The 24,688-nt window shown below is 40.6% G+C and overlaps 1 protein-coding gene across 1 annotated transcript; it reads right to left on the bottom strand.

The window, feature by feature from the left end:
* Positions 1-23,673: 23,673 nt before the first annotated feature.
* On the bottom strand, positions 23,674-24,165 carry LOC127123541 (secreted RxLR effector protein 161-like). The gene has a single exon (XM_051053751.1). The coding sequence runs from the start codon at positions 24,163-24,165 to the stop codon at positions 23,674-23,676; it is 492 nt and encodes a 163-aa protein (XP_050909708.1).
* Between the last annotated feature and the right edge of the window lie 523 nt (positions 24,166-24,688).

Raw genomic sequence — 24,688 nt, 5'->3', positions numbered from 1 at the left:
CAAATGTTTCCAATTTTGGCAAGTTTTTGCTCCACATTCAACTTGACTTTTTAATATCAAATAAGTTTCAAATGGATTTTTGGTAAACACGAAAGTTGTAGATTTGTGTCTCCCCTTTCCAAAAAGTCCTGATTCATGCCCATATGATGAATGGTTAAGGAGTTATGGTCATTTGATCACAAGGTGTGCATGGAAATTCAAAGTGGCATAACTTTTGATGCAATGCTCCAATTTGGTCCATTCTTTTTGCAAAATGCTTCTCTTGATCAAGACATCTCAAAATAGCTTTGCCATGCATGGGAAAAGTGTGTATGCTCATCATTTCTCATGTGTTCATTTTGGAGGGAATTTCCATAATTCAAATTTGGCTTATGATACAAGCAAATTAACATTTCAAGCATGGCCTTTGGATGATTTTAAGTGAATTGAAGCCTTTGCATGGGAAAGCTCACGTGTGTTTTGGCCATGCTAGCTCATTTTGCATTTTTGCAAATTGATCCAATTCTCACTAATCATGATTAGTGAATGGAAATTGTGATTAGCAATGTCATTAGCATGGGATATATAAGCTGAAACCCTAGCCATAACCACCATAACTAACTTTTGAGATCAAAATTCAAGAAATTCTCTTAACTTTCTCTCTCTTCGAATCTTCAATTTCTCCACACAAACACCAAATATTTTTGTAGATTCTTGATCCTCATGCAATTCTGAGCAAGGATCAACCATTATTTTGATCAATTCGGTCCATATTCGAGCAGTTCATGTACATGAACATGATGGAATCTGAAAATTGAAGTGGATCTAGGTGGTTTCAAGTGATCCTTTGTGCACAAAGCTTCAAGGCAAGGATAGTGGAGCAGATCTGGAGCTTGTGAGCACTTGAGAGCACGAATTCAGAAGCTTCAGGTTCAAGGTGAGTTGAAATTCGATCTCTCTCTTTTTCCTAATTTCTTGTCATAAACGTGTAGATCTTGATTAGTGGAGCATGTAGATGTGATTAGATTTGAAAATAGTTGAGAATTAAGCATGTATGGTTGAATGAAAGTTTTGATCTCAAATATGTTTTCGTTCGATCTGGAAAATACATGATGATTTAGGAAGAATTGATTTGATATTTGGATTCTATGTTGCATGACGGTTCGAATGGTATAAGAATTATGCATTTCTGGAAATTTTCGTGTTGATGTTGCCGGAATCGTGCCGGAGAAGACGACCGGAGCTTAGCTCCGGCGTCTCTGCAACTTGCTAGGGTTTTTGCTGATGTGTTGTCCACGTTTGCCTTGCGTGCCCGTTTGTTTGGGTTTGAATGCTTTGACTTCGCCACGCATATGTTTGACTGATGATGTGTGAGCTGATGTGTTTTAATGAAACGCATCGTTTCATTTAGTCCTACGTGTGATCCATGTGGCTCTCGCGTGTGAGATCTATTGGATGTTATTTGTTTGACTGGCCACGTGTGTGTTTTGACTAGCTGAGTGGCACGCTGAGTAGATTAAATGAAACTGTGCGTTTTGATTGTTTGAATGTGAACCATTGGATGCTTTTGCGCGCTAGATCATGTGGTTGTGATTAATTCTGGATTATTTCAAATATTGCTTTCCCTCCATTTTATTTTTGTTATGTCAATTATTTTGTTCATCTTATAAAAATCATAAAAAATTGAAAATGATCCAAATTAACTCCAATTTTTTTTTCATAGTTCTGCTTTGATGTCTAGTTTTTTTTAATATTATTTTCATGATTTGTTGATGTCTGATTTTTAATGTGTGAATTTTTTGATCCATGCCATGCTATTTTGATATGTTGCATTCAATGCTTTGTGAAATCTTCATCTTTGATCCAATTGATCTGATTTTTTGTATGCTTGATCTTCACATGTGATATGAATTTTTAAGCACTGGTTTGAATTTTTTCTCATATGCTATCATTGTTTTTGACACATGAAGATGTATGTGACAATTTGTGTCACATTTTTGGCATTCAATTTGTGCATTTTTGTTCATCTATCATTTGAACTCTTCTGGATTTGATTTTTTGCACATTGCTTATTCATGACATGAGAAACTTGCATAAAAAATTTCAAAGTCATTGCATGCATTTCTGTTTTGATTTGAGTTTTCTAATTGGGAAGTTCATTTTGGTGCATATTTGTTGCCTTTGCTTTACATTGATCATTTGAGATACTTGCTTATGGATTTGATGCTGGTCTTTTTGAGGACATTTTGTGACATGTTTGAATGTGCAATATGTGGAAGATTGGTTTCTGTTTTGATCATTTAGTTTGGTTTTGAACTTGGTATGTGTACTAGTGTTTTGTACATGAACTAACCTTGACTTGTGTTTCAGGTTTGGACATTTAGCATTAATGGTTGAGTTGCTCACCTTTTGAAATGCAAATTGGATTGTGTTCTGACTTCTTTGTGTTTTGTAGGGACTTGAGTTGATGTGTTGAGCTCTTTGCTTCATTTGATTGCTTGAACATTGCTCATTGAGTTGTGTAACTGTGAAGGATTCACTGTTTGTTTGTTGGTTTTATGACTGAAATATTAACTGTTTATCTTTTGTACAGGTACATTAGTTGCTTTCTTTTTGCTCTTGCTTGAGCTTTGGATTGTGGTTGATACACCACTTAGGTAGTTATCCTCTTACTTCATGTAGTCTGGAAGTCCTGTCACCTTTTTGGCAGGCATTTTGCTGGCAAGTCCTCCTTCAGAGGCTCTATTTGTGTTTGTTTATAATTGTGTCAAAGACCTCCAGATGAGGCATGTGCTACTTGATAAGACCTCCAAGTTGAGGCAATTGACGGATAAAAGGGATTAGTAGCCAATCCCCCGTTATTTAGTGAGTCGTTCTTTATGCTCGCACTACGTGCTGATGCTTCTGAAAATGTACCCAAGATCTTTGTCCAGAGTCTGTCAAGTGGAATAGGGTCCCTCTTTCTGGATCCCCATGCTTTCTTTGTTTTGAGCTCACCCTGGCCAGGGTTAAGAGCATGAGGTCTCATCCTCATTTCCATTTTGATCAGCTTCACCCTAACGATCAATGTTAGTGGTTAAGAGCTACAAATTACCCCTTACAGTTTGGCTTGTTTGTCGAGGTTGATATGACCCCTTTTGACTAAAGCCTACCCATTGTTTGGGCCTCTTGTATGGATATAGTGTGTGATGCTTGTTCACTTGTGCTGGTGTGTTTATCTGCTTTCCTCTTCTCATCTCCATTTCTGTAGGAGTTGTATGATTGATTTCCGAGGAAGTTGAATGCATGTTAGGGACCTCAACTTAGGGATAATTGATGGCATGATAACTATTAGGCTCGAGTCAGTCTCCCTATTAGTTTGTTGTTTCCCTAGTCTCTGGTTAGGAGAGTGTTGTACCCCTGTTAAGGGGAACTACGTCGCCCTGATTCTCATACCAGATGAGATACGTAGGCAGGAGGTTGCGAGCAATCTCTCCGGGCACCCTTTTTTTTTTTTGTGTGTGGTCACCCTTTTTCTTTTTTGAGTTTATGTTGGTTCAACCTTTTCTTTTTTGTTGTTGTTTTGTGTGTGTGTACCCTTTGTTTGTCTTCTTTGGTGTGAGTACCCGTTTGTACAGCGTGTGCATGTGTTGTATGTTCGTACCTTGAGGATTTCTTCTGTTATCACTTGGGGCTTAGATTGGGGTTCACCTATATTGACTTGGGGCTCAGATTGGGGTTCACCTATATTCATATTGGGGTCCATCTTTGGGGTTTATTTGTGGTGACTGGCTGGATAGTTAGTTGCTTTGTTGGGGTTCATTCCGATAACCTTTTCCTTTGGTGTTCGCTGATTAGCGTTTGCTATTGTTTGGAGTTGGATGTAAGTCCATGTATTGGTATTCTGTTTCCTTGTTTTTTGTTGTTAGGAGTCGGGTGTAAGTCCATGTATTGGCATTCTGTTTCCTTTTGAGTGTTTCTTTGACGTCTCAGCGTCTCTTTTGGTGTTTTGTTTCGGCGTGCGTTAGCCGAGCTACGAGTGCTCTGATTCTTCTCTGGATAGAGAAGATACGTAGGCATAGGACGCGATGTCTTAGCGAGCATGTCTTCCTTCCCCGAACTATGTTGACTCTGATGTTTGTTTCTGACAAACTACGTAGGCCCATGATGCGACATCCTGCCGAGTCCACTTCCTCTGTTTTCTTTCTTTCGCCCACCTGTTTATTATTCCAGTTTGTGCAATTTCTTTGAGCAGTTTTATTAGCAACCTTTTTCTATTCTTAGAGCTATCTTTTGAGCGTGGATCCCGTCGAGTACGGCGGACGTGAGGGGTGCTAATACCTTCCCCTTGCGTAACCGACTCCCGTACCTTGTAATCTCTGGTCGTAAGACCGTTCCTTTCCCTTTCTTAGGTTAGTCCTGCGCTCCCTTTCCGTCATAGGATGAATAGCGTCGGTGGCGGCTCTGTATTTTTTCCGCCAGTTGTTTTTCGCGTTGCGACACATCACAGGAATGAGAATAGAAAAGGAGGATTGGTGAATTATTGTGCACCCTTGTTTGATAAGTGGTTCAATTCTAACCTACCCAAGTCGGGAGCGTTCGTTGACTTCAAGGACTCGTTGAGTTGGTCGAAGAGGTTGATGGGGATAAGAGCTAAAAATATTTCTTGGTGGTCTGGCCGGAATTTGCTTCGGGCGGATATTATTCTTAACTGCGGGAACTTCCCGAATATGCCGTTGGTAGGAAGAAGATGAGGGATCAACTATAATCCTTCTCTAGCAGTCAGATAGTTTGGGTATGCTTTAAAAACTCCGCCTTTGGAAAAAGATGTGGAAGAATCTCTGTTTTTCCATTCTTCATCTTATCTGACTGTATCCCATAAGGCAGCTAAGGCCTGGCTCAAGGTAATCAAGAGAGGAAGGATTGTGCTTGGAAAGGGGGATTGCAGGACTTATCCTCAATATGAAGATTGGCTTCGGGGAAGAGTCGAAGAGTTTAGTCTGCCCTTTCCTATTGAAGAACCTTTGTATACACCTACTCCTGAGCAGTCGACAATGGTGAGCCAAGAGGTGTATGAAAAATTGAAGGATACCATGGAGGAACTTCAAACTGAAAACTCAGAGTTGAATGTGAAGTTGCAAGACTTTATGCATCTATACCATGAGGCGGAATATCAGAAGGGGGAAGCTGTCAGATTGCAAGAGGAAGCGGAAAAGAAATTGGTTGTGGAGGTGAACTTCTTCAGGAAAACTGACAAAGCCTTAGGGTCATCCAGTTCTGAGTTGAGGCGAGTCAAGCAGCAGTTAACAGATACCCGTGGTAAGTTAGCTGGGTGGCAAGAACAATGGGATGCATTTTCAGCTTCTCGGAAGGCAAAAAAGGAGGAGATGGTGGCCCGATTGACTGGTCAGATGGAGAAGTTGAAGACTCTGCTGAAGGAGAAGAACAATGAGCTCTTGTGTGCCCGTACAACCAATGGTTACATCACAAATCAACTCGACAAGGCTCAAGAACAGATTCAAGAACTCAAAGTGTTGGCAGGTTTGAAGAAATCTAGACTTGAAGAGGTATTCGGGGAGGATAATGGGGATTGTTACATAGAGCACATCAAAGAACTGGATGGGATTATCCACAAGAGGAATTTGCTTATCCGGAGTTTGACAGAATCTCCAGATCATCCTGACACGGTGGCACTGCTGGCTGAAGTTAGGAGCAGTCCTTATGGGTTGTATACAGGAGGCTGATTCCTGATTTTTGTTCCTCTTTTTACTTGTTATGTTCCTTTGTTGCTTTGTAGTAATGATCCACAGGCTTGTTGTGGAGATCCTCTTTTGATGTACTGTTGGCTAAGGCCCTTCTCTTTGAACTCGTTTATATGACGGTTTTTCTTTATTGCATCTTGGTCTCAGAAGTTTATCCACGACTCGATCTTCTTACACTGTTTATTTGATGTGGGACTGGAATCAAGGGGTAGAATACCCTTTTGGAATTGATAAGCATGTCATTGCATTTGCATATCCATTAGCATGTCTTGCATAACAGGTACCGCCGCGGTGTTCTCATTTTGTTTGGTATTCCACTAGCAGGATAGCTGACTCAGGCATTCACCGATACGGTACCCGAAGGAATCAACGCAGCGCAATGGAAGGCCTACAAGCAGAGCTCGCTGAGATGAGGATTCACATGAATCAGTTCATGGAAGTGGTCCAAGGAGTGGCTCAGGGACAACAGGAGCTTAGACTGTTGGTACAAAGGAATCCCCCTACTTCTCAACCGGAGATTGTGATTGATCCTCCAGCTGGAAAGACTAATGGACCCAATGGACCGGGGCCTATCCCTATCCCACGTGTCAACCCTGATCAACAACCCATCCATGATGATCGGGAGGATCAATTCACCATGCTTCAGGAAGACTTTGGCATGGGCCATGGTGTGGACCCTATGTTTCGGAGATTGGAAGAGAGGTTGAAAGCTGTGGAAGGGCAGAATGCTCTTGGTATGGATGTTGCTGACTTCGGGCTGGTCCCTGGTGTGAGAGTTCCACCAAAGTTCAGAGTTCTGGTTTTTTATAAGTACAATGGCAACTTTTGCCCAAAGACTCACATGCAAGCTTACTTCCGCAAAATGATTGCATATTCCGATGATGAGAAACTGCTCATGTACTTCTTCCAGGACAACCTAGCTAGGGCATCCTTGGAGTGGTATATGAGGCTAGACAAAGCCCATATTCGCTGCTGGAGAGACTTGGCTGAGGCTTTTCTGAAGCAGTATTAGTACAATGCGGATATGGCACCTGACATGACTCAACTCCAGAATCTGTCTCTCAAGAGCAATGAGTGCTTCAAAGAGTATGCTCAACGCTGGAGAGAGATGGCTTCCCGTGTTCAGCCTCCGATGTTAGAAAAAGAGATGGCCAACATGTTTATGAACACACTGCCCGGGTCTTATTTGGAGCGTCTGATGGGTTGCAACACCTTAAATTTTGCTGATGTGGTCTCTACTGGTGAGAGGGTGGAGAACTACTTGAAGACGTATAAGATCCAAAGTGGGTTGGATCATCCTCGGGGTCGAAGAAGCCGTTCATAGGAGGACGAAAGAGGAGAGAAGGGGATGCAAATTCCGTGTCTTCTTATCAGAGCAGGGGTAACCAAAGGAACAATTTTCAGAATTACCATCAGCAACCCTATATTGCAGCTGTGACCATTCCGGCTGCAGCACCAGTACAACAACAACAACCCTAGCGTCAACAAAATCAATACCAACAACAACAGGGTAACAGACCTGCCTACCAACAGAGACAAAGGATGATGGATAGGCGTTTCGACATTCTTCCGATGTCGTACGCCCAGTTGCTTCCCAACCTTCAACAATTGCAACTTGTGCAGTTACGCACTTTGGCTCCTCCTATTGGCAGGCTTCCAGTGGGTTATGACACCAATGCTAGGTGTGAGTTCCACTCTGGGGCACCTGGCCACACTATTGAAAACTGCAAAGCTTTTAAGCACGTAGTTCAGGACCTTATTGACTCAAAAGCCATTAACTTTGCGCCGACTCCTAATGTTGTCAACAATCCTATGCCGCAGCATGGTGGAGCAAATATTAACATGGTTGAAGGAGAAGTCAAATCAGTCAAGGATGTGTCAAAAATGAAGACTCTGCTGTTAGAAGTTAAAGGATACTTGCTAAAGGCAGATGTTTGCCCCGGTTGCGGGAGCGGTTGTTTGGGTTGTGTTGCACATAGCGGGGGTTGTGTGAGGCTGCAACAGGGTATCCAGGCCTTGCTTGACGATGGTATCCTCCAAGCTGAAGACCTATCTGCCCAAAAGTCTATTAAAGGGGTTGTTGAAGAGGTGTTTGAGAATGCAAATGTTGATCCTCTCTTTTCTGAAGATGTCGTTGATGTTGAAGAATTTACGAATGTTGTTCCTGTTGATTTTATAATTCCTAATGATGTAATTAATTTTCCTAATGATGTTGCCGATATTCCAAACATTGTGTTTGATTCTGATGTATTTATTGAACTTGATTCTGATGTTTCAGATGTTTGTACCTCAATGAATGAGATTTCTGAGTATGATTGTGACATTGCCACTATCACAATTTTCTACCCGACCGCTCAGATCAGTGTGCCAGTAGCGCAACCGGTACCACTAGTGCGACCGCATCAATCCATTATGACCATCACGACCCCTGGTCCTTTACCTTTCACCAGCGAAAGGGCCATTCCTTGGCATTACGGGGGGAGTGTATACACGCATGATCATATAGTGGAGCAACCACTAAAAATAGAAGAGGTGCAGGATCAGAAATCTGAACTTGAAGTTGAAATAAAAGATCCCGCAGTGGACAATGTTGGTGGAATCGGGCGATTCACCAGGAGTGGTAGACTGTTCTCACCACCAGTTACCCAATCTGATAGTGCTGACGTCGCGGCGAAGGCCAAAGGCAAGCAAGTTGGGAATGAGGGTACCTCTGCACCGCAGGCTGGCTCTGAGCCTGCTTTTGCGAAAGATGTGGACGAGCTCTTGAGAATCATAAAGAAAAGCGACTACAAGGTAGTCGATCAGTTGATTTAGACGCCGTCCAAGATATCTATTCATTCACTCCTGCTATGTTCGGAGGCACACAGGGAGGCACTTCTGAAGGTTCTTAATGTTGTGTATGTGCCTCAGGAGATCTTAGTGAACCAACTAGAAGGGATCGTTGCAAATGTTCATGCAAGCAATGGGTTGGGTTTTACTGATTCTGACTTAACGCCAGCTGGACGCGATCATAACAAGGCTTTACACATTTCAATGGAGTACAAAGACACTGTGCTATCCCATGTGCTGGTGGATACAGGTTCCTCTCTCAACGTGCTACCCAAGAGAGCCCTGTCAAGGTTAGAGGTAGAAGGTTTGATCTTGAAGCCTTCCGATCTTGTTGTGAGAGCCTTCGATGGTTCTAAGAGGTCGGTATTCTGAGAGGTAGAATTGCCAATTCAGATTGGATCACACACCTTTAACACCGTCTTCTATGTGATGGATATCAGTCATTCGTATAACTGCTTGCTGGGTTGTCGTTAGATCCATAATGCTGGGGCAGTTTCTTCGACCTTGCATCAGAAGATCAAGTTCCCGGTCAGCAGAAGAATTATCACTGTCTGTGGTGAGGAGGATATTCTGGTTAGTCACCTGTCTACATTCAAGTATGTAGAGGTAGAAGGTAAGATTCATGAGACCCTGTGTCAGGCCTTTGAGGCAGTTCAAATCAAGGTTGCAGCTCCAGTGGAAGAGGTTAAAGTCGGTGCCTCTATTTCGTCCTTCAAGCAGGCACAGGCCTTGGTAAATTCAGGTGTTGCTCCCGGTTGGGGACGTCTGTTGGATTTACCTATAAAGGAAGACAAGTTTGGGATTGGGTATCAGCCAGCATTGACTTCTACAACTTCAACACCTCAGACTCGTCAGGGACCGATTACTTTCTCCAGTGCTGGCGTCATTCAGTATGGCCAGATCTCTGAAATCAACGAAGAAGATGGGGATAGTGATTGCGACATTGACAACTGGGTGCGTCCAAGGGTCCCGGGTGAAATTCTCCGCAATTGGTCTTCTGAAGAGATTATCCAAGTCACTCTTCTTGAAGAGTAATTTTCTTTGTTTATTTGTGCATATCCAAGTCTTACGCTCCGCCCAGGGCGTAATGACTCATTGTAGGGCTCATCTATGTGAATACCTGCATTTTTCATCGTAAATAAAGGACGTCTTTTTGCATTCAAATATTTTGTTCACTGTCTTTCTATTTTTGCAGTTTTCAAAAAAATAAATATATTTGACAATGTTTTGTTTAGTTTTCACTCCTTGTTCACACTCATAAGCACATACCATCACTCATGCAGATGCACGTCACCGGATCCTATTGATAACAACTCTTCTATGGCTCGCTTCGACTTTGAAAATCCAATCTTTCAAGCTGAAGAAGAGGGTGATGAAGACTGTGAACTCCCTGAAGAACTTGTCAGGTTGTTAAAACAGGAGGAGAGGGTCATTCAACCGCATCAAGAGTCTATTGAAGTGATTAATCTCGGCACCGAGGACGTCAAGAGAGAAATCAAGATAGGGGTTGCTTTGGAAGATAATGTGAAAAAGGGGCTGATTGGATTGCTGCAAGAGTATGTTGACGTCTTCGCTTGGTCTTATCAGGACATGCCAGGGCTTGACACAGATATTATGGTACACCGTTTGCCTCTCAAAGAGGATTGTCCTCCGGTCAAGCAGAAGCTCAGAAGAACAAGACCAGAGATGGCTGTCAAGATAAAGGAAGAAGTGCAAAAACAGTTGGATGCAGGGTTTCCAGCGGTTACAAATTATCCGCCATGGGTTGCAAATATCGTTCCAGTACGTAAGAAGGATGGAAAGGTACGGATGTGTGTTGACTACCGGGATCTGAACAGAGCTAGTCCTAAAGATGATTTCCCATTACCTCACATCGACGTCTTGGTGGATAACACGACTCAGTTCTCGGTATTCTCCTTTATGGATGGCTTTTCTGGCTATAATCAAATTAAGATGGCACTAGAAGACATGGAGAAGACAACTTTCATAACCCCATGGGGCACCTTCTGCTACAAGGTGATGTCGTTTGGTTTGAAAAATGTTGAGGAAACATATCAACGAGCTATGGTAACTCTTTTCCATGATATGATTCATCATGAAATTGAGGTTTATATTGATGATATGATTGCCAAATCTCAGACGGAAGAAGAACATTTGGTGAATTTGCATAAACTGTTTGAGCGTTTGAGGAAATTCAAGCTGAGGCTTAATCCGAACAAGTGTACTTTCGGGGTGAGATCTGGAAAACTGCTGGGTTTTATTGTTAGTGAAAAAGGGATTGAGGTGGATCCTGCCAAAGTAAAAGCAATACAAGAAATGCCTGAGTCAAGAACAGAAAAACAAGTCTGTGGTTTCTTAGGGAGGTTGAACTACATTGCAAGGTTCATCTCTCACCTAACAGCCACGTGTGAGACAATATTCAAATTGTTAAGAAAAGATCAGGCTATCAGTTGGAATGATGATTGCCAAAGGGCCTTCGAAAAAATAAAAGAGTATTTGCAGAATCCTCCAATCCTTATGCCTCCAGTCCCAGGGAGACCGTTGATTATGTATTTGACAGTACTTGATAATTCCATGGGTTGTGTTCTCGGTCAACACGACGAGACAGGTAGGAAAGAGCATCCCATCTACTACCTGAGTAAAAAATTCACAGATTGCGAGTCGAGATACTCAATGCTTGAAAAGACATGTTCTGCACTTGCATGGGCTGCTAAGCGATTGAGACAATACATGCTGACTCACACAACCTTACTGATCTCCAAAATGGATCCAGTCAAGTATATATTTGAGAAGCCAGCTCTCACCAGAAGGGTTGCTCGTTGGAAAATGGTACTGACAGAGTACGACATCCAGTATACATCCCAGAAAGCCATCAAAGGGAGTATTCTGTCAGACTATCTTGCTCAGTAGCCGATTGATGATTATGAGCCGATGAAGTTTGATTTTCCGGATGAAGATATCATGTTCCTCAAAATGAAAGACTGTGAAGATCTAGTTGTCGAGGAGGGACCTGATCCAAATGAAAAGTGGACTTTAATGTTTGATGGGGCCGTCAATGCCAAAGGAAGTGGAATTGGTACTGTCATTACCACTCCGAAAGGTGCCCACATGCCTTTCACCGCTCGTTTGACTTTTGAGTGCACCAATAATGAAGCTGAGCATGAGGCATGTATCTTGGGTATTGAGCAAGCCATTGATTTGAGAATCAAGACTCTGGACATCTTCGGAGATTCAGCTCTAGTGATCAATCAAGTGAATGGTGATTGGAATACTCTCTAGCCTAATCTGGTCTCCTACAGAGATTACACGAGAAGACTGTTGACCTTCTTCACAACAGTAAAGTTGTATCATATACCTCGTGATGAGAACCAGATGGCAGATGCTCTTTCTACTCTATCCTCCATGATCAAGGTGATTTGGTGGAACTATGTTCCCAGGATCGATGTTATGCGCCTTGATAGGGCCGCATATGTGTTTACTGCTGAACTGGTAGTTGATGACAACCCCTGGTATCACGACATCAAGTGCTTTCTGAAGAATCAAGAGTACCCTGCAGGGGCATCCAACAATTATAGAAAGACTTTGAGAAGATTGGCAGGCAGTTTCTTCTTGAATAAAGACGATGTGTTGTATAAGAGGAACTTCAACATGGTTTTGCTCAGATGCGTGGATAGACACGAAGCAGACATGTTAATGCAGGAAGTTCATGAAGGCTCCTTCGGTACTCATGTCGGCGGACATGCAATGGCTAAGAAATTGTTGAGAGCGGGTTATTACTGGATGACCATGGAATCTGATTGTTTCAAATATGCTCAGAAGTGTCATAAATGCCAGATTTATGCTGATAAGGTGCATGTGCCGCCAAATCCTCTGAATGTGATGTCTTCGCCGTGGCCGTTTGCTATGTGGGGCATTGATTTGATTGGAAAGATTAAGCCAACTGCTTCCAATGAGCATCGCTTCATCCTTGTTGCCATCGACTATTTCACCAAGTGGGTCGAAGCAGTGCCATTTGCGAAGGTCACCAGACATGTGGTTGCCCGATTCATTAAGAAATAAATCATTTGTCGTTATGGGATTTCCGAAAGAATCATTACTGATAATGGTTCTAATCTCAATAACAAAATGATGAAGGAGTTGTGCAAGAACTTCAACATTCAGCATCACAATTCTTCCCCTTATCGTCCTAAGATGAACGGTGTTGTTGAGGCAGCAAATAAGAACATAAAGAAGATTGTGCAGAAGATGGTCGTTACATACAGAGATTGGCATGAGATGCTACCCTTCGCCTTGCATGGGTACCGTACTTCAGTACGTACATCGACCGGGGCAACCCCTTACTCCCTTGTGTATGGTATGGAAGTAGTCCTACCTGTTGAAGTGGAGATTCCTTCTTTAAGAGTCCTGCTGGATGTCGAGTTAGATGAAGCTGAATGGATTCGGACAAGGTTCAATGAGTTGAGTCTTATCTAAGAGAAGCGCATGGCAGCCATTTTTCATGGGCAATTATATCAAAGTCGGATGAAGAGAGCCTTTGATCAGAAAGTGCGTCCTCGATGCTTCCAAGTCGGACATTTAGTGTTGAAAAGGATCCTTCCTCCTCAGACAGATCACAGGGGCAAGTGGACTCCTAACTATGATGGACCATATATTGTCACCAAGATTTTTAATGGTGGAGCCTTAATGCTTTCAACTATGGATGGTGAAGACTTCACTTCCCCTGTGAACTCATACGCAGTTAAAAAATACTTCGCATAAAATAGACCCGCTGGACAATAAAAAGAATAGTCCAGGCAAAAAATGGGCATCCCGGGGAACCAAGAAAATGAAAAAGGTTCAGGCAAAAGTTAGGGATTAAAAATGAAATCATTGTACACCCGGTAAGTTGAAAACCTGAAAAAGGCAACTTAGGCAAAAATGGGTATCCCGGTGGATTGAAAAATCTGAAAGGGCGATCCAGGCAAAAGTTAGGGATTAAGAGAATGACTGTGTTCTAGGTAGTTCTGAATCTCATCTCGTGTTGATAACTGGGAACTTTCGAAGGATAGGAAATAGTCCAATCACTTTTTTCAGAAAGCTGATCATTTGGAGGATCTTGAAGACGAGCGAGTCATAGTAGAATTGGAACCCGATAGAAATCCATTTCACATTGCCATTAGATTAATTTCTGTTTTTTATCTTTTGTGCAATTACCTCTTTCCAGTGATTGCTTCCTGATGTAAATGCCTATTCAGAGGCCATTCAATCAATAAAATCATGTTATTCAGTATATCATCTGTGTTCATTTTCATTTTACTGTTTTGTTTGCAAAAATGACGTCCGAATTTTTGATAAACATTGCATCATGAAACATAAGAGCTTTACAGGCACATGCTTAATAAACATTTAAAATTGCTGTAAATTTTAAGTGCTTTGGACCGTCTGTTCAGAACAGGTACACTCGGGGCATTTCCTTAAGGTTCCCGACAGATAATCGCGGATGTTTTTCTTCAACAATTGGTATTTGGTATCTTATCCCTGCAAAGTTGGTCCAAGCAGTGGATTCTTCAATTCCCAGTAGTTTCTCACTACTGTACTTCCCCAAGCATTTGTTTCAGATTATACATTCCCTAGTAGATTCGACAGTGTCAGACTGTATCGTCCCAGCAGAAGCGGCTGCTCCTCAGAGTTCGATGTCAGATCGACGATATCAACGCTAGATCCATGGTCTCTTTCCTTGAAGCAGAATCTCGGTACCATATCGGTGTTTGCTTCCCCTGCTGGGTCGTCTCTCTCGCAGGTTTTGGTTGCTAGAACCACTGTCGCTTTCCTCAACAACAAGCTTTCAGTGTCATTCTCTCCCCAGTCAGAGTCTCGGTATTTTGTTATTGCCAGAACACCGCGTGACTGGTCATTTCCCCACAGAGTTCATTGTGTTGTGTATCTCCAACAGCATTGCCAGGGTCCAGAAGATTGTGATCATTTCCCCAGCAGAATTCCTTGCCTCGGCTTGGCGTTCTCTCTAACCTAGCATTTTGCATCCCTGCATGTAGAATCATATCGCATTGCATCCTCCCAAATCGCGTAGCATTTCCATTTTCATGGAGCATTATGCAATTGAAAAATTCAAACATACGTATGTAAAGCATAAGACATTCTCGGTATCCCAAGTGATAAGCTAGAAGTTTGTCTCCAGTACTCAGACTGAGGGTTGTTCATGACTTATCTTTTATTATTCCCAACAGGGGTCGTTGGCTTACGCGCCGCCTCAATTATCATTTGCCCTATTTCTGCCGATACTGACAAGCATGCAGGTTTCCGGTATTCAGACCGAAGTGGCATTCAGGCCAGTTTTCTGATGTTCAAATCGAAGAAGTTTCCGACGTTCAGGTCGATGCAACTTGTGGCATTCAGGCCAATTTCCGGTATTCGGACCGAAGTGGCATTCAGGCCAGTTTACCAATGTTCAGATCGAAGAAGTTTCCGACGTTCAGGTCGATGCAACTTGTGGCATTCAGGCCAATTTCCAGTATTCAGACCGAAGTGGCATTCAGACCAGTTTTCTGATGTTCAGATTGAAGAAGTTTCCGACGTTCAGGTCGACGCAACTTGTGACATTCAGGCCAGTTTCCGGTATTCAGACCGAAGTGGCGCTCAGGCCAGTTTCCCGGTGTTCAGACCGATGTTTGATAATCTAGCACCTTCTGATGCTCAGGTCGAAGTCATTTCCAGTATTCAAATTGGTGAGCGGCATTCAGGCCATGGTTATTTCTGTGTTACCATTTGTTTTGGTGTTCAGGCTAACATTCTTTTTTCGGTGTTCAGACCGACTCTTGCCGATCCTGACAGGCATTATTACTTTTCTTTTCATTTTCCTACTTCAGTGTAAATTTTCGGGCTTTTATCATATTCAATCCCTTGATACCTCGAAACTGCGAAAGCCGTTGCTATCTTCATTTCGGGTTTCCAGTTGATTGAATAGGGGCAGCTGTAATATCCCAAAATTTACCCTACAATTTTTCCTGGAAGCATGGGATTATGTTTCACACTTCATTGGCATCATATTAGGTCATACTCATTGCATACTGCATTAGTGACTTGGAAATTAGATTTTGATTGATCACTCCTTAATAGAAGGAGCCCACACAAAGCAAGATTGAAACTTGAACTTCATTCTCTAAGTATACAAGTCTCAAGGGTCTCAGGGGGCTCCAGGTATCTTATTATGGTCCTCAGTTCATCAGTGAAGGATTCAGAGCTATTAGAGTGTTCATCTGGATTTAATCAGGAAATTAGGGTTTTATGGCTACCTGCAACAGGAAATGTTTGGTTAGAGGTAGAGGAGCTCATCCATGTCATTATTGGAGAGGCATCTTTTCCTAGGAAGACTCACAATTATCTCAGAAAGATCCATTGGCAAGCAGTGCAATCAGTTCTCGATCAATTTTGCCCTAAAATTAGGGTTTGGTGTAAAATCGGTTTATTTCTGATTCTTTGGGTGAAACTATTTTCCATGGTCCTCCATATGTCCACAAGGGTCTACATATAAAAAAACAGTTCTTAATTTGAGCCAGAAGTGTTTCAATTGATCACTGGAATCGGGAATCAGACAGTTTGGGAAAAGTCAACTGTGGGGCCAGAAAAGTCAACTCCTAACTTTTTGAGAGTGGAATCTCAAAATTCATGCCTAGGGGAGCCTACATGTGAAATTTGATCAAGGTTGGATCATGGATTCATCATTTAATCAGGAAATGGAAAAGTTACTTAATTTGGAAATGGTTGACTTTCCATTTTGGGCAAGTTTTTATGATTTTTGCACTCACTTTAAGCCCATTTTCCATCAAGATAAAAGCTCCATTTGAAAATTTCTCCAACATGAAAGTTGTTCCTTTTGTTCCAGGCTTTCTAAAAATATAAAGTTTGCTCCATTTGAGAAAGTTATGCTTAGTCAAAGCAGGGCATATTTTTTAGGACACTTAGAAAAATTTCTAAGTCTAAAAATCTTTAAATTTTGTCAAAACTTTTTGGTCAGTTTTCTTGCACTTCAAGGCACCAATTGAAAATATTTTCTTCACCACAATTTCACCTTGTCATGTCCTCTTTCACCTCCCTTTGGAGTCATCTTATTTGGATCTATGGTTTGAGAGATACACTCACTTAAAGTTGGTACCATGACTTGAAATTTCTAGGCAGATTTCAAGTTACCTTGGCCAGCCTTGCATTTTTTCAGTTTTTCTCATATTTAGGCCTCTTTTTAGGTTACTTCTACTCACCATTTGTTTTAACTTTGAACATTAAAGATACTCTCCAATATGCCATCTTTCACATGCCTTTGGAATGAGACTCATAGGATGTTTCATTTGCAAGATATTAAAATTTGAAGTCATCACTTAGGCCTGATTTTTGTGCCCAGCATTTATGCCTAACTTGCCCAACCAATCTTGCAATGGTGTGACATGATCTTGAGCTCCCTTTTTCATCTTCTTCCACTCATTATTTCCACCCATGCTCAACATGAAACATTTCATACTCCATATTATCTCTCTATTGTTTGCATTATCTCCTCAATTGGTGATTTGATCATCATGTTATGTTGCCACAAAGTCACCACCTTGAATTGATTTCTTGCTTGCTGCCAGACTAAGCCATGCTGCACAAATGCACCTCCATAGCCAATGTTTTGTTTTCCTTATTTGGCCATACATCATTTTTTCCATTCACATAGAAGCCTTGCCAAAATAAGAAACATTGGCCTTGTCATACAAAACCCTGACCTCACGTGCCCTCTTTCCCATTCCTAATACACCTCACCAAATGCAACCAACTTGCATCACTTGCTCATGGATAAACAGATTTTTTTAGAGCCCATTAAGGAGTTTGACCCATAATACTTAAAGCTAGAAACCCTAAGCATGAAAGGAGGACAGTGGATTTTCGAGCAAGAAAGGGAGAGGTTCATCAGCGGTCAGCTCTTATTTCTCAGCAAGGTCTTGAGGTGAAGCTCTTGAAGCACCAAGGAAGCATCATTTTCTTCTAATCTCTCCACAATCAAGAAGCAGTGGACTAGACTTACACTAGGTAACTCTCTTGCTCCATTTCCATAGCCATTTTGTTGATACATTTGTGCTCAGTATCATGCTTGTTTCATTACCATGCTAATCATATGCTTATGCTTACTTCTGAAGCCCTCAGTACGAGGAATTGTTCATGGTGTTGAGTTTGTGTTGTTGATTTTTTGCTCATGTCCGTGTTCATATTGACACATTGCTATTAACTTTTCTCCATGAATAAGCTACCATTTCACTTAAAAAGGTTACCACGTTAATCATCGCATTTTGTACTTGAGATCTGGGCTTTGTTTCGTGTTTTTTGATGCACTATAGTGTTTGTATTTTTGTGTTGAAGTTGAGAAAATCATGATGTTTTTCTGCGTTTTTTTGCATGAGCATGGCTAGGGTTTGGCTCAAGGAAGAAGACGACCACGTGTTGTCTTGAGAGCCATTGGATCCAGCGTTTATGTTTTAATCGTGTCCGTCCGTTGTTTTTTGTCTTTTAGTGACTTAAATAAAAGTGATCGATTGACAAAGGTTCACATGGTTTTTTAATTAAAATGTTCACTTAATCATGTCACGCCCAGATTTAATGTTGGTTTGGATCATGGGCCTTCGCTGATTGCTTTTAGCGCCCCTCTTTCATGGCCCATCAGTGCCTCACTTATTTCCAGTTCAGTAATAAATGCTAATACACCCCCTTTTTTTCATGTTCTTTTTTTAAATTCCCAATTTATTTCTGTTTTGATTTTAATTAATTTAAAATGTTTTCTTTGTTCATAAAAATATTCAAAAATATTTTCCATATTGCTTGATGCCTTATTTAATTTTTACTTTTGCATTTATTTAGTATTAATATTTTATTTTAATTATTCATTCCAAGTGGTCCATTTTAGCATACATTTGATTCTTGATTTTATTTTTATAACTTAAAATTATTTTCAGCTTCTGATTTTTGGGATGAAGGTTGACCATTGCCCCATGGTCAACCTGACTTTTTCTTAGATTTTTTATTTCACATTTTCAATTTATTCTTGATTTATTTTTAACCTAGTTTTGTTGATTGACTTTTAGTTTGACTTCTGTTTTATTTCAATTAATTCATGTACTAATTTTTATTATTTTTAAAATCTTTTTGGGGGATGATGATGTCCTGACCCCACCTTACTTAGTTTAATTTTTCATAACTTTCTTGATTAATTTTCTATTTATTTTATATTTATTAAGTTATCTCGAATTTTCAGTTGACTTCTTTATGATCAATGTTTGATTTAGGGATTGCTTATGGCAATTGAAGAGATCTTTTGATCCTCCCTTGTTCATCTCATAGACCATGTATTAGAGGCCTTTTATCTTGATTTTATCTGATCCTTACCTCATTTCTTGATTTAATTATTTCAGTGGATCCTTTTTGTGCATCTCTCCATCTGTCTGATTCATCTGTTATATGTTATACTTGTTTCTTTCATCCATGCTTACTATTGCTTGATTGTTTAACATGTTCATACTTCTCATGCCTTGTTTAATGCTCCGCTATATCATTCTTTGATTCTTTGATTTGATTATATACCTGTTTACTTATCTGATTTAATTGATATATGTTGCCTACTTGTATGATGATTGAGGCATATATTCTTATTGTTTGATTGCCATGAACCATCCCCATTCGTAACAAATGTACCCCTATCCCATAAAGTGTATAATATTTATTCTTTCATTCTTTATTCATCTTTTAATACAAGAATTAAAACGAACATCCGATAATCATTTCAAAACAAGGTCAAAAGTTCGATCCAACATCGAGTAATCATTTTCAAAACTTAACAGAACCAACACACATTCATCCATCCTCTTGTAAGTCGATCGCCTCAAGCATCGCCATCTACCTGTAAGTCGATCTCCTCAGGCATCGCCATCTACCCTTATCCGTGGCTCCTCTCCTTGCTCCATCTGTTGACTCTTGTTCCGTTTAGGTAGCACCCATTAGGTAGAACCCTTTGTTTGATAACATAGGTAGAATTCCCTTATTTCTTTGCATGCTAACATTAGGTAGATGTTCCCCTATGTAAATCCTAACACATAGGTCCATATTGCATGACAACTCTAGGGCAGAGCTTCCCTACTTTTAGACCTTTTGTGCGTCTCCGATCTTGTGGCATGTCAGTCTGTTCTATTGCAAAGAGGTAACTGCCTAAGACTCGATTCAGCAAGCTGCGACACCTACTGCTAGGACGTTGAACACATTGCCCATTTTCCTTTGACACAACTGGTGTCCTCTTTTGTATGTCCATGTTCAGATGGAAATCCTTAACCCCTAGTTAGCCGAACTACGACAACTCTGATTCTCATGTTCAGATGAGATACGTAGGCACGAGACGTGATGTCTTGCCGAGTTTGACTGACGACTAACAACTAATCCTTGCTTGCTTTCGCCCCTACTGCGATTCTTTTCTCTCGCCCTCTTTACGATCGAGACCTTCCCTTTCTCTTGCCCTAGTTGCAATCGAGACCCTTGTTCCCGTAGTTGGTTGAACTACGTTTTTCTCTGATTCTCATTCCAGATGAGATACGTAGGCATAAGACACGATGGCTTTTCGAGCACACTTCTCTTTCGCCCATAGGTAGCCGAGTTACGAAGACTCTGATTCTCATACTCAGGTGAGATACGTAGGCAGTGGATGCGCCATCCTTGCGAGTCATTTTCTTTTGACTTTCTTTTAGCAGATAGTACCTTAGATATACCTACACCCTTTAGACTCGAACAACCAGAGTGGATACCGTAGAGTACTACGGATGCGCAGGGGTGCTAATACCTTCCCTTCGCATAATCGACTCCCGAACCCTAGATTTGGTTGCGAGACCTTGTATTTTCCTTTCTCCAGGTTTTCTTCGATCGTTTCCTTTCCCTCCTTTGGGATAAATAATGAACGGTGGCGGCTCTTCTGTTTTTTTCCCGCTGGTTGTTTTTTCGCATTGCGACAATAAGGACAAAAGGGTAATTGTACACATAAATATTATCACAAAAGGTTTTGTCAGATCACATGACATTTTCGTGTCTTGGGTAGCAGTGATGTATTTCTAGATACCGCTAACTATTTATTATGTTAAATAAGTGATTTAATATAATTGTCAATGTCGCGAAAACCTACAGGGTCACACACAAAAGGACGGATTGATGAGAGATAAAGTGAATTGTAGAACATCGTAAGGTACGGTGAACTTAAGTAGAATACGAAATATGGTAAAGTACCACGCGCTTAAGTGATTTTGGTATATCATAAGATATGGGCCACATACACTTAAGTGGGTTTTTTAGCTTGCAGCCCACACAAGTGGTTCTATAAATAGAACCCTTGTGAAGAAGCATTCGACTAGATGAAAATTTTGTTTCTCTCTCTCTCTCTCTCTCTCTCTCTCACTCACTCACTCAAAGCCTTCACTCATAGCAGCTGGCACTGAGATTGAAGGAATCCATTTGTGTGGATTGAGTAGATGCGTTGTCACCATTCAACGTTCGTGATCACTCCTTAGATCTGCATCAAAGGATTCAATCGCCACAAGAGGTAATGATTTCTATCATTGATCATGCCCATTCGTAAGGATCACTAAAGGAGAAAACTTTTAAATTCCGCTGCGTTTTGGATCACTATTCTCCTTCAATTTTTACCACGAACTACGAGGTTTTGATCCTCCATTGCATTTTGTCGGTACGCAGGAATGAGGCTTCAAAAGTCTTGGAAAACAAAAATTAAGAAAAATATTTATTTTCCCATCTCTCCAATCTTTTGCAAACAACACATTTTTTCAAACCAAAATATACACATCTTCAAAGTGGTTCCCATGGAGTACCATGAATGTTTAGGGTGTTAATACTTTTCCTTTGCATAATTAACCCTCGTATCTCTTTTTATAAAGTTTTGTTTTGAAACTTCTTTGGGTTTTGTTCGTACTTTTTCCCTTTTTCTTTGGAAATAATAAAAACGCGGTGGCGACTCTTGCTTCATGAGTTAAGCTAATCAATAGCTTAATCTCAAAAAATTTACCGCTACACAAACAAAGGAAGAAAAGAGTCCTTTTTTTAAAAAGAAGTTTACAACAGTCAGGAATTTGTATCGAACAAGAGTAATGATGACAAATGGGAGTTCCCATAAAAACCATCATAACGAGGAAAGAGAAAAGTTTGTCATTATTAAAAATTTTGACATCCAGTAACTCGCTGAATATGTGATCAACTTAAGCAAGAGGGAATTCCAAGATTTTCTTGTCCGAACACTTCAATCTGATTGGACCTTGTAACCGGGGGGCTTATGTACATCCCAGAATTCCCAAAGGATGAGATTTTGCTAACCAAGTATAAATACGCAAGTAGGTCGGAAAATCATAACCTTGCACAAGTTGGAACCCGAACAGGGTTCAGATAAACTACAAAGCAAGCACGTCAGAACCAGTCTTATAATATCTCTAATAGAAGAACAAGTTGGACTTGACCTCGTGAACAGTGTTAGGAAGCCATATGAACAATCACAATGGACGATTACGAAACATCTCCATGATTTCATGGGAGTTACAGAAATTGAGGGAAAAGGCGTTATTTGATAATTATAGAGGACGACAGACGTTATCTAGAGTCAGCTTAATGACGGATATGTAGAAACACCCATTTAAGGGCCATTGATGGGTGAAGGAGTATAAAATTAGACTTCCCCCATGAGGAAAGGAAAACTAATTCCTCCTTACAAAATAGGAAGATTGTGACTTCACCTGACTAGCTTCAGGGAAGTTTATCCAAATAGTGTTTAGCAAGAACAACTCTTCTTCTCCCCCATGCACAAGAGGTCTGATAGGTCGAAGACCCTCTTCCTGTTGTTGCCCTTGATTAACAGGGGAAGCCCTATTGTTAGGTATCCCCATTGGCATGGTTTTCATGATTTTAGGAATTGGTTGTGCCTGGTCTTGAGCGACACCGAAAAAATCAGCAATTACACCCATTTGATTGGCCCGTAATTGGTAGCTTTGGTTAATGTTATGAATTATGGGATTGAACATTATACTGATTTGTTGAGTAAGCATGTTAACCATCTCGTGGTCACTTTCATCCATTTGTTGTCTTATAGACAACATATAATTTGTTGTTAGGGAAAATGTATTTGGGAGGGAAAACCGAATCCTCTAGGTTGTGTTATTCGACCAGGGTTGTTAATGATAGACCCTAACGCCATATATGGATTTAAAGGAGACGCTATCATTGCATAATTATTTGCCTACGTTTATGCGTTACTCTGTAATCATGCCATCATCGCAGTTGGCATTCCGTAAGGGAAATCCCTAGAAACCAGTGGCATCGTAAAACCTGGCACATACGAAGGCATATAATCTCTTATAGTAGTGTGTGTGGAACTGAGAGTAGTTGGAATGCTTGTTATTGCAGGCAATGAAACCACCACTCCTAGTAACAATGTCGCACTTGTTATTGGGGTAAGGATATGTTCATTGGTTCCTATGGGATTTGAATTCCATGTCGTTCCAACTGTTAATCCGACATGTTGTTAAGTGTCTGTAATGTCATTTCAGGAAAGTGAAGCATTCTAACGGCGAACCATTTCAACTAGAGTTCTACCAATCCTTAAGCGCATAAAAGTACAAACACATAAAACATTTTTTAACACAAGAAAATACTGATATTGGAAAAAATAGGTAAAAGTTGTTATGTCTTATTTGTCAGCCTTAGGCTGGTTTATATAGTGAAGATACAATGATTACAATTGATTTTCTCCTTAATGGAGAATAAAGAAAAATAAAGGTAGTATTAAAGGCAATAAATAAAACCAAAAATAATATATTTTCCAACCCCCCCCCCCTCAAGTTGGTGCATATATATCTATCACGCCCAACTTGTCTATCAAATACTCAAAAGTAGGTCTTGCCAAACTTTTGGTCAGGATATCTGCAGTTTGCTGACTTGAAGTCACGTAGGGTAGACATATGATTCTCGCATCTAACTCCTCCTTTATGAAGTGTTGATCAATCTCGATATGCTTGGTTATGTCATGTTAAACTGGATTATGAGTTATGCTAATAACAACTTTACTATCAGATTACAATTTCAATGGAAGCTCAATTTTCATCTTAAGTTCTTCTAGGACTCTAAGGATCCATAATCCTTCACAAATACCTTGAGACATAACTCTAAACTCGGAATCTGCACTACTCCTTGATACAACTCCTTGTTTCTTACTCCTCCATGTCACAAGATTACCCCAAACATAGGTACAATATCCAGAGGTTGATCTTCTATCTATGACTGAACCTGCCCAATCCACATCGGTGAAGATAAACACATTTCTTTCACTAGTCTTCTTAAAAAATAATCCTTTTCCAGAATTTCCCTTCAAATATCTCAATATCCTATAGACTTCCTCAAGATGTTCCTCGAAAGGAGAATGCATAAACTGACTCACTACACTAGCTGAGAAAGCAATATCAGGTTGGGTGTGTGACAAATAAATCAATTTCCCAACCAATCTTTGATATCTCCCAGTATCAACAGAAATATTACCTTCTCCCCAAAGTTTAGCATTAGGATCCATAGGGGTATCTGCAGGACGTCATCCACTCATTCTTGTTTCGTTCAACAAGTCTAGAATGTATTTATGTTGTGAAACCACAATACCATTCTTTGACCGAGCAATCTCCATACCTAGAAAATATTTCATGAATCCCATGTCCTTGATTTCAAAGTCTACTGTCAATTTCTCTTTTACTCTTGCCATTTCCACTGTATCGTCTCCAGTAAGGAGAATATCATCAACATAAACAATCAGGTCAACAACTTTCCCATTGTGGGAGAACTTTGTGAACAAGGTGTGGTCAACCTGTCCTTGGATGTACCCTTGTTTCTTCATGGACTGAGTGAATTTTTCAAACCAAGCTCTGATACCATATTGGAAAAAATAGGCAAAACTTGTTATGTCTTATTCGTTAGTCTTAGGCTGGTTTATATAGTGAAGATACAATTATTACAATTGATTTTCTCCTTAATGGAGAATAAAGAAAAATAAATGTAGTATTAAAAGCAATAATAAAACTAGAAATAATATATTTTTCAACAAC

This window comes from Lathyrus oleraceus, chromosome 2, assembly GCF_024323335.1.
Source record: "Lathyrus oleraceus cultivar Zhongwan6 chromosome 2, CAAS_Psat_ZW6_1.0, whole genome shotgun sequence".
Classification (NCBI taxonomy): domain Eukaryota; kingdom Viridiplantae; phylum Streptophyta; class Magnoliopsida; order Fabales; family Fabaceae; genus Lathyrus; species Lathyrus oleraceus.
The sequence above is the reverse complement of the archived record's forward strand: the minus strand, read 5'-3'. Positions and strand labels throughout refer to the sequence as shown.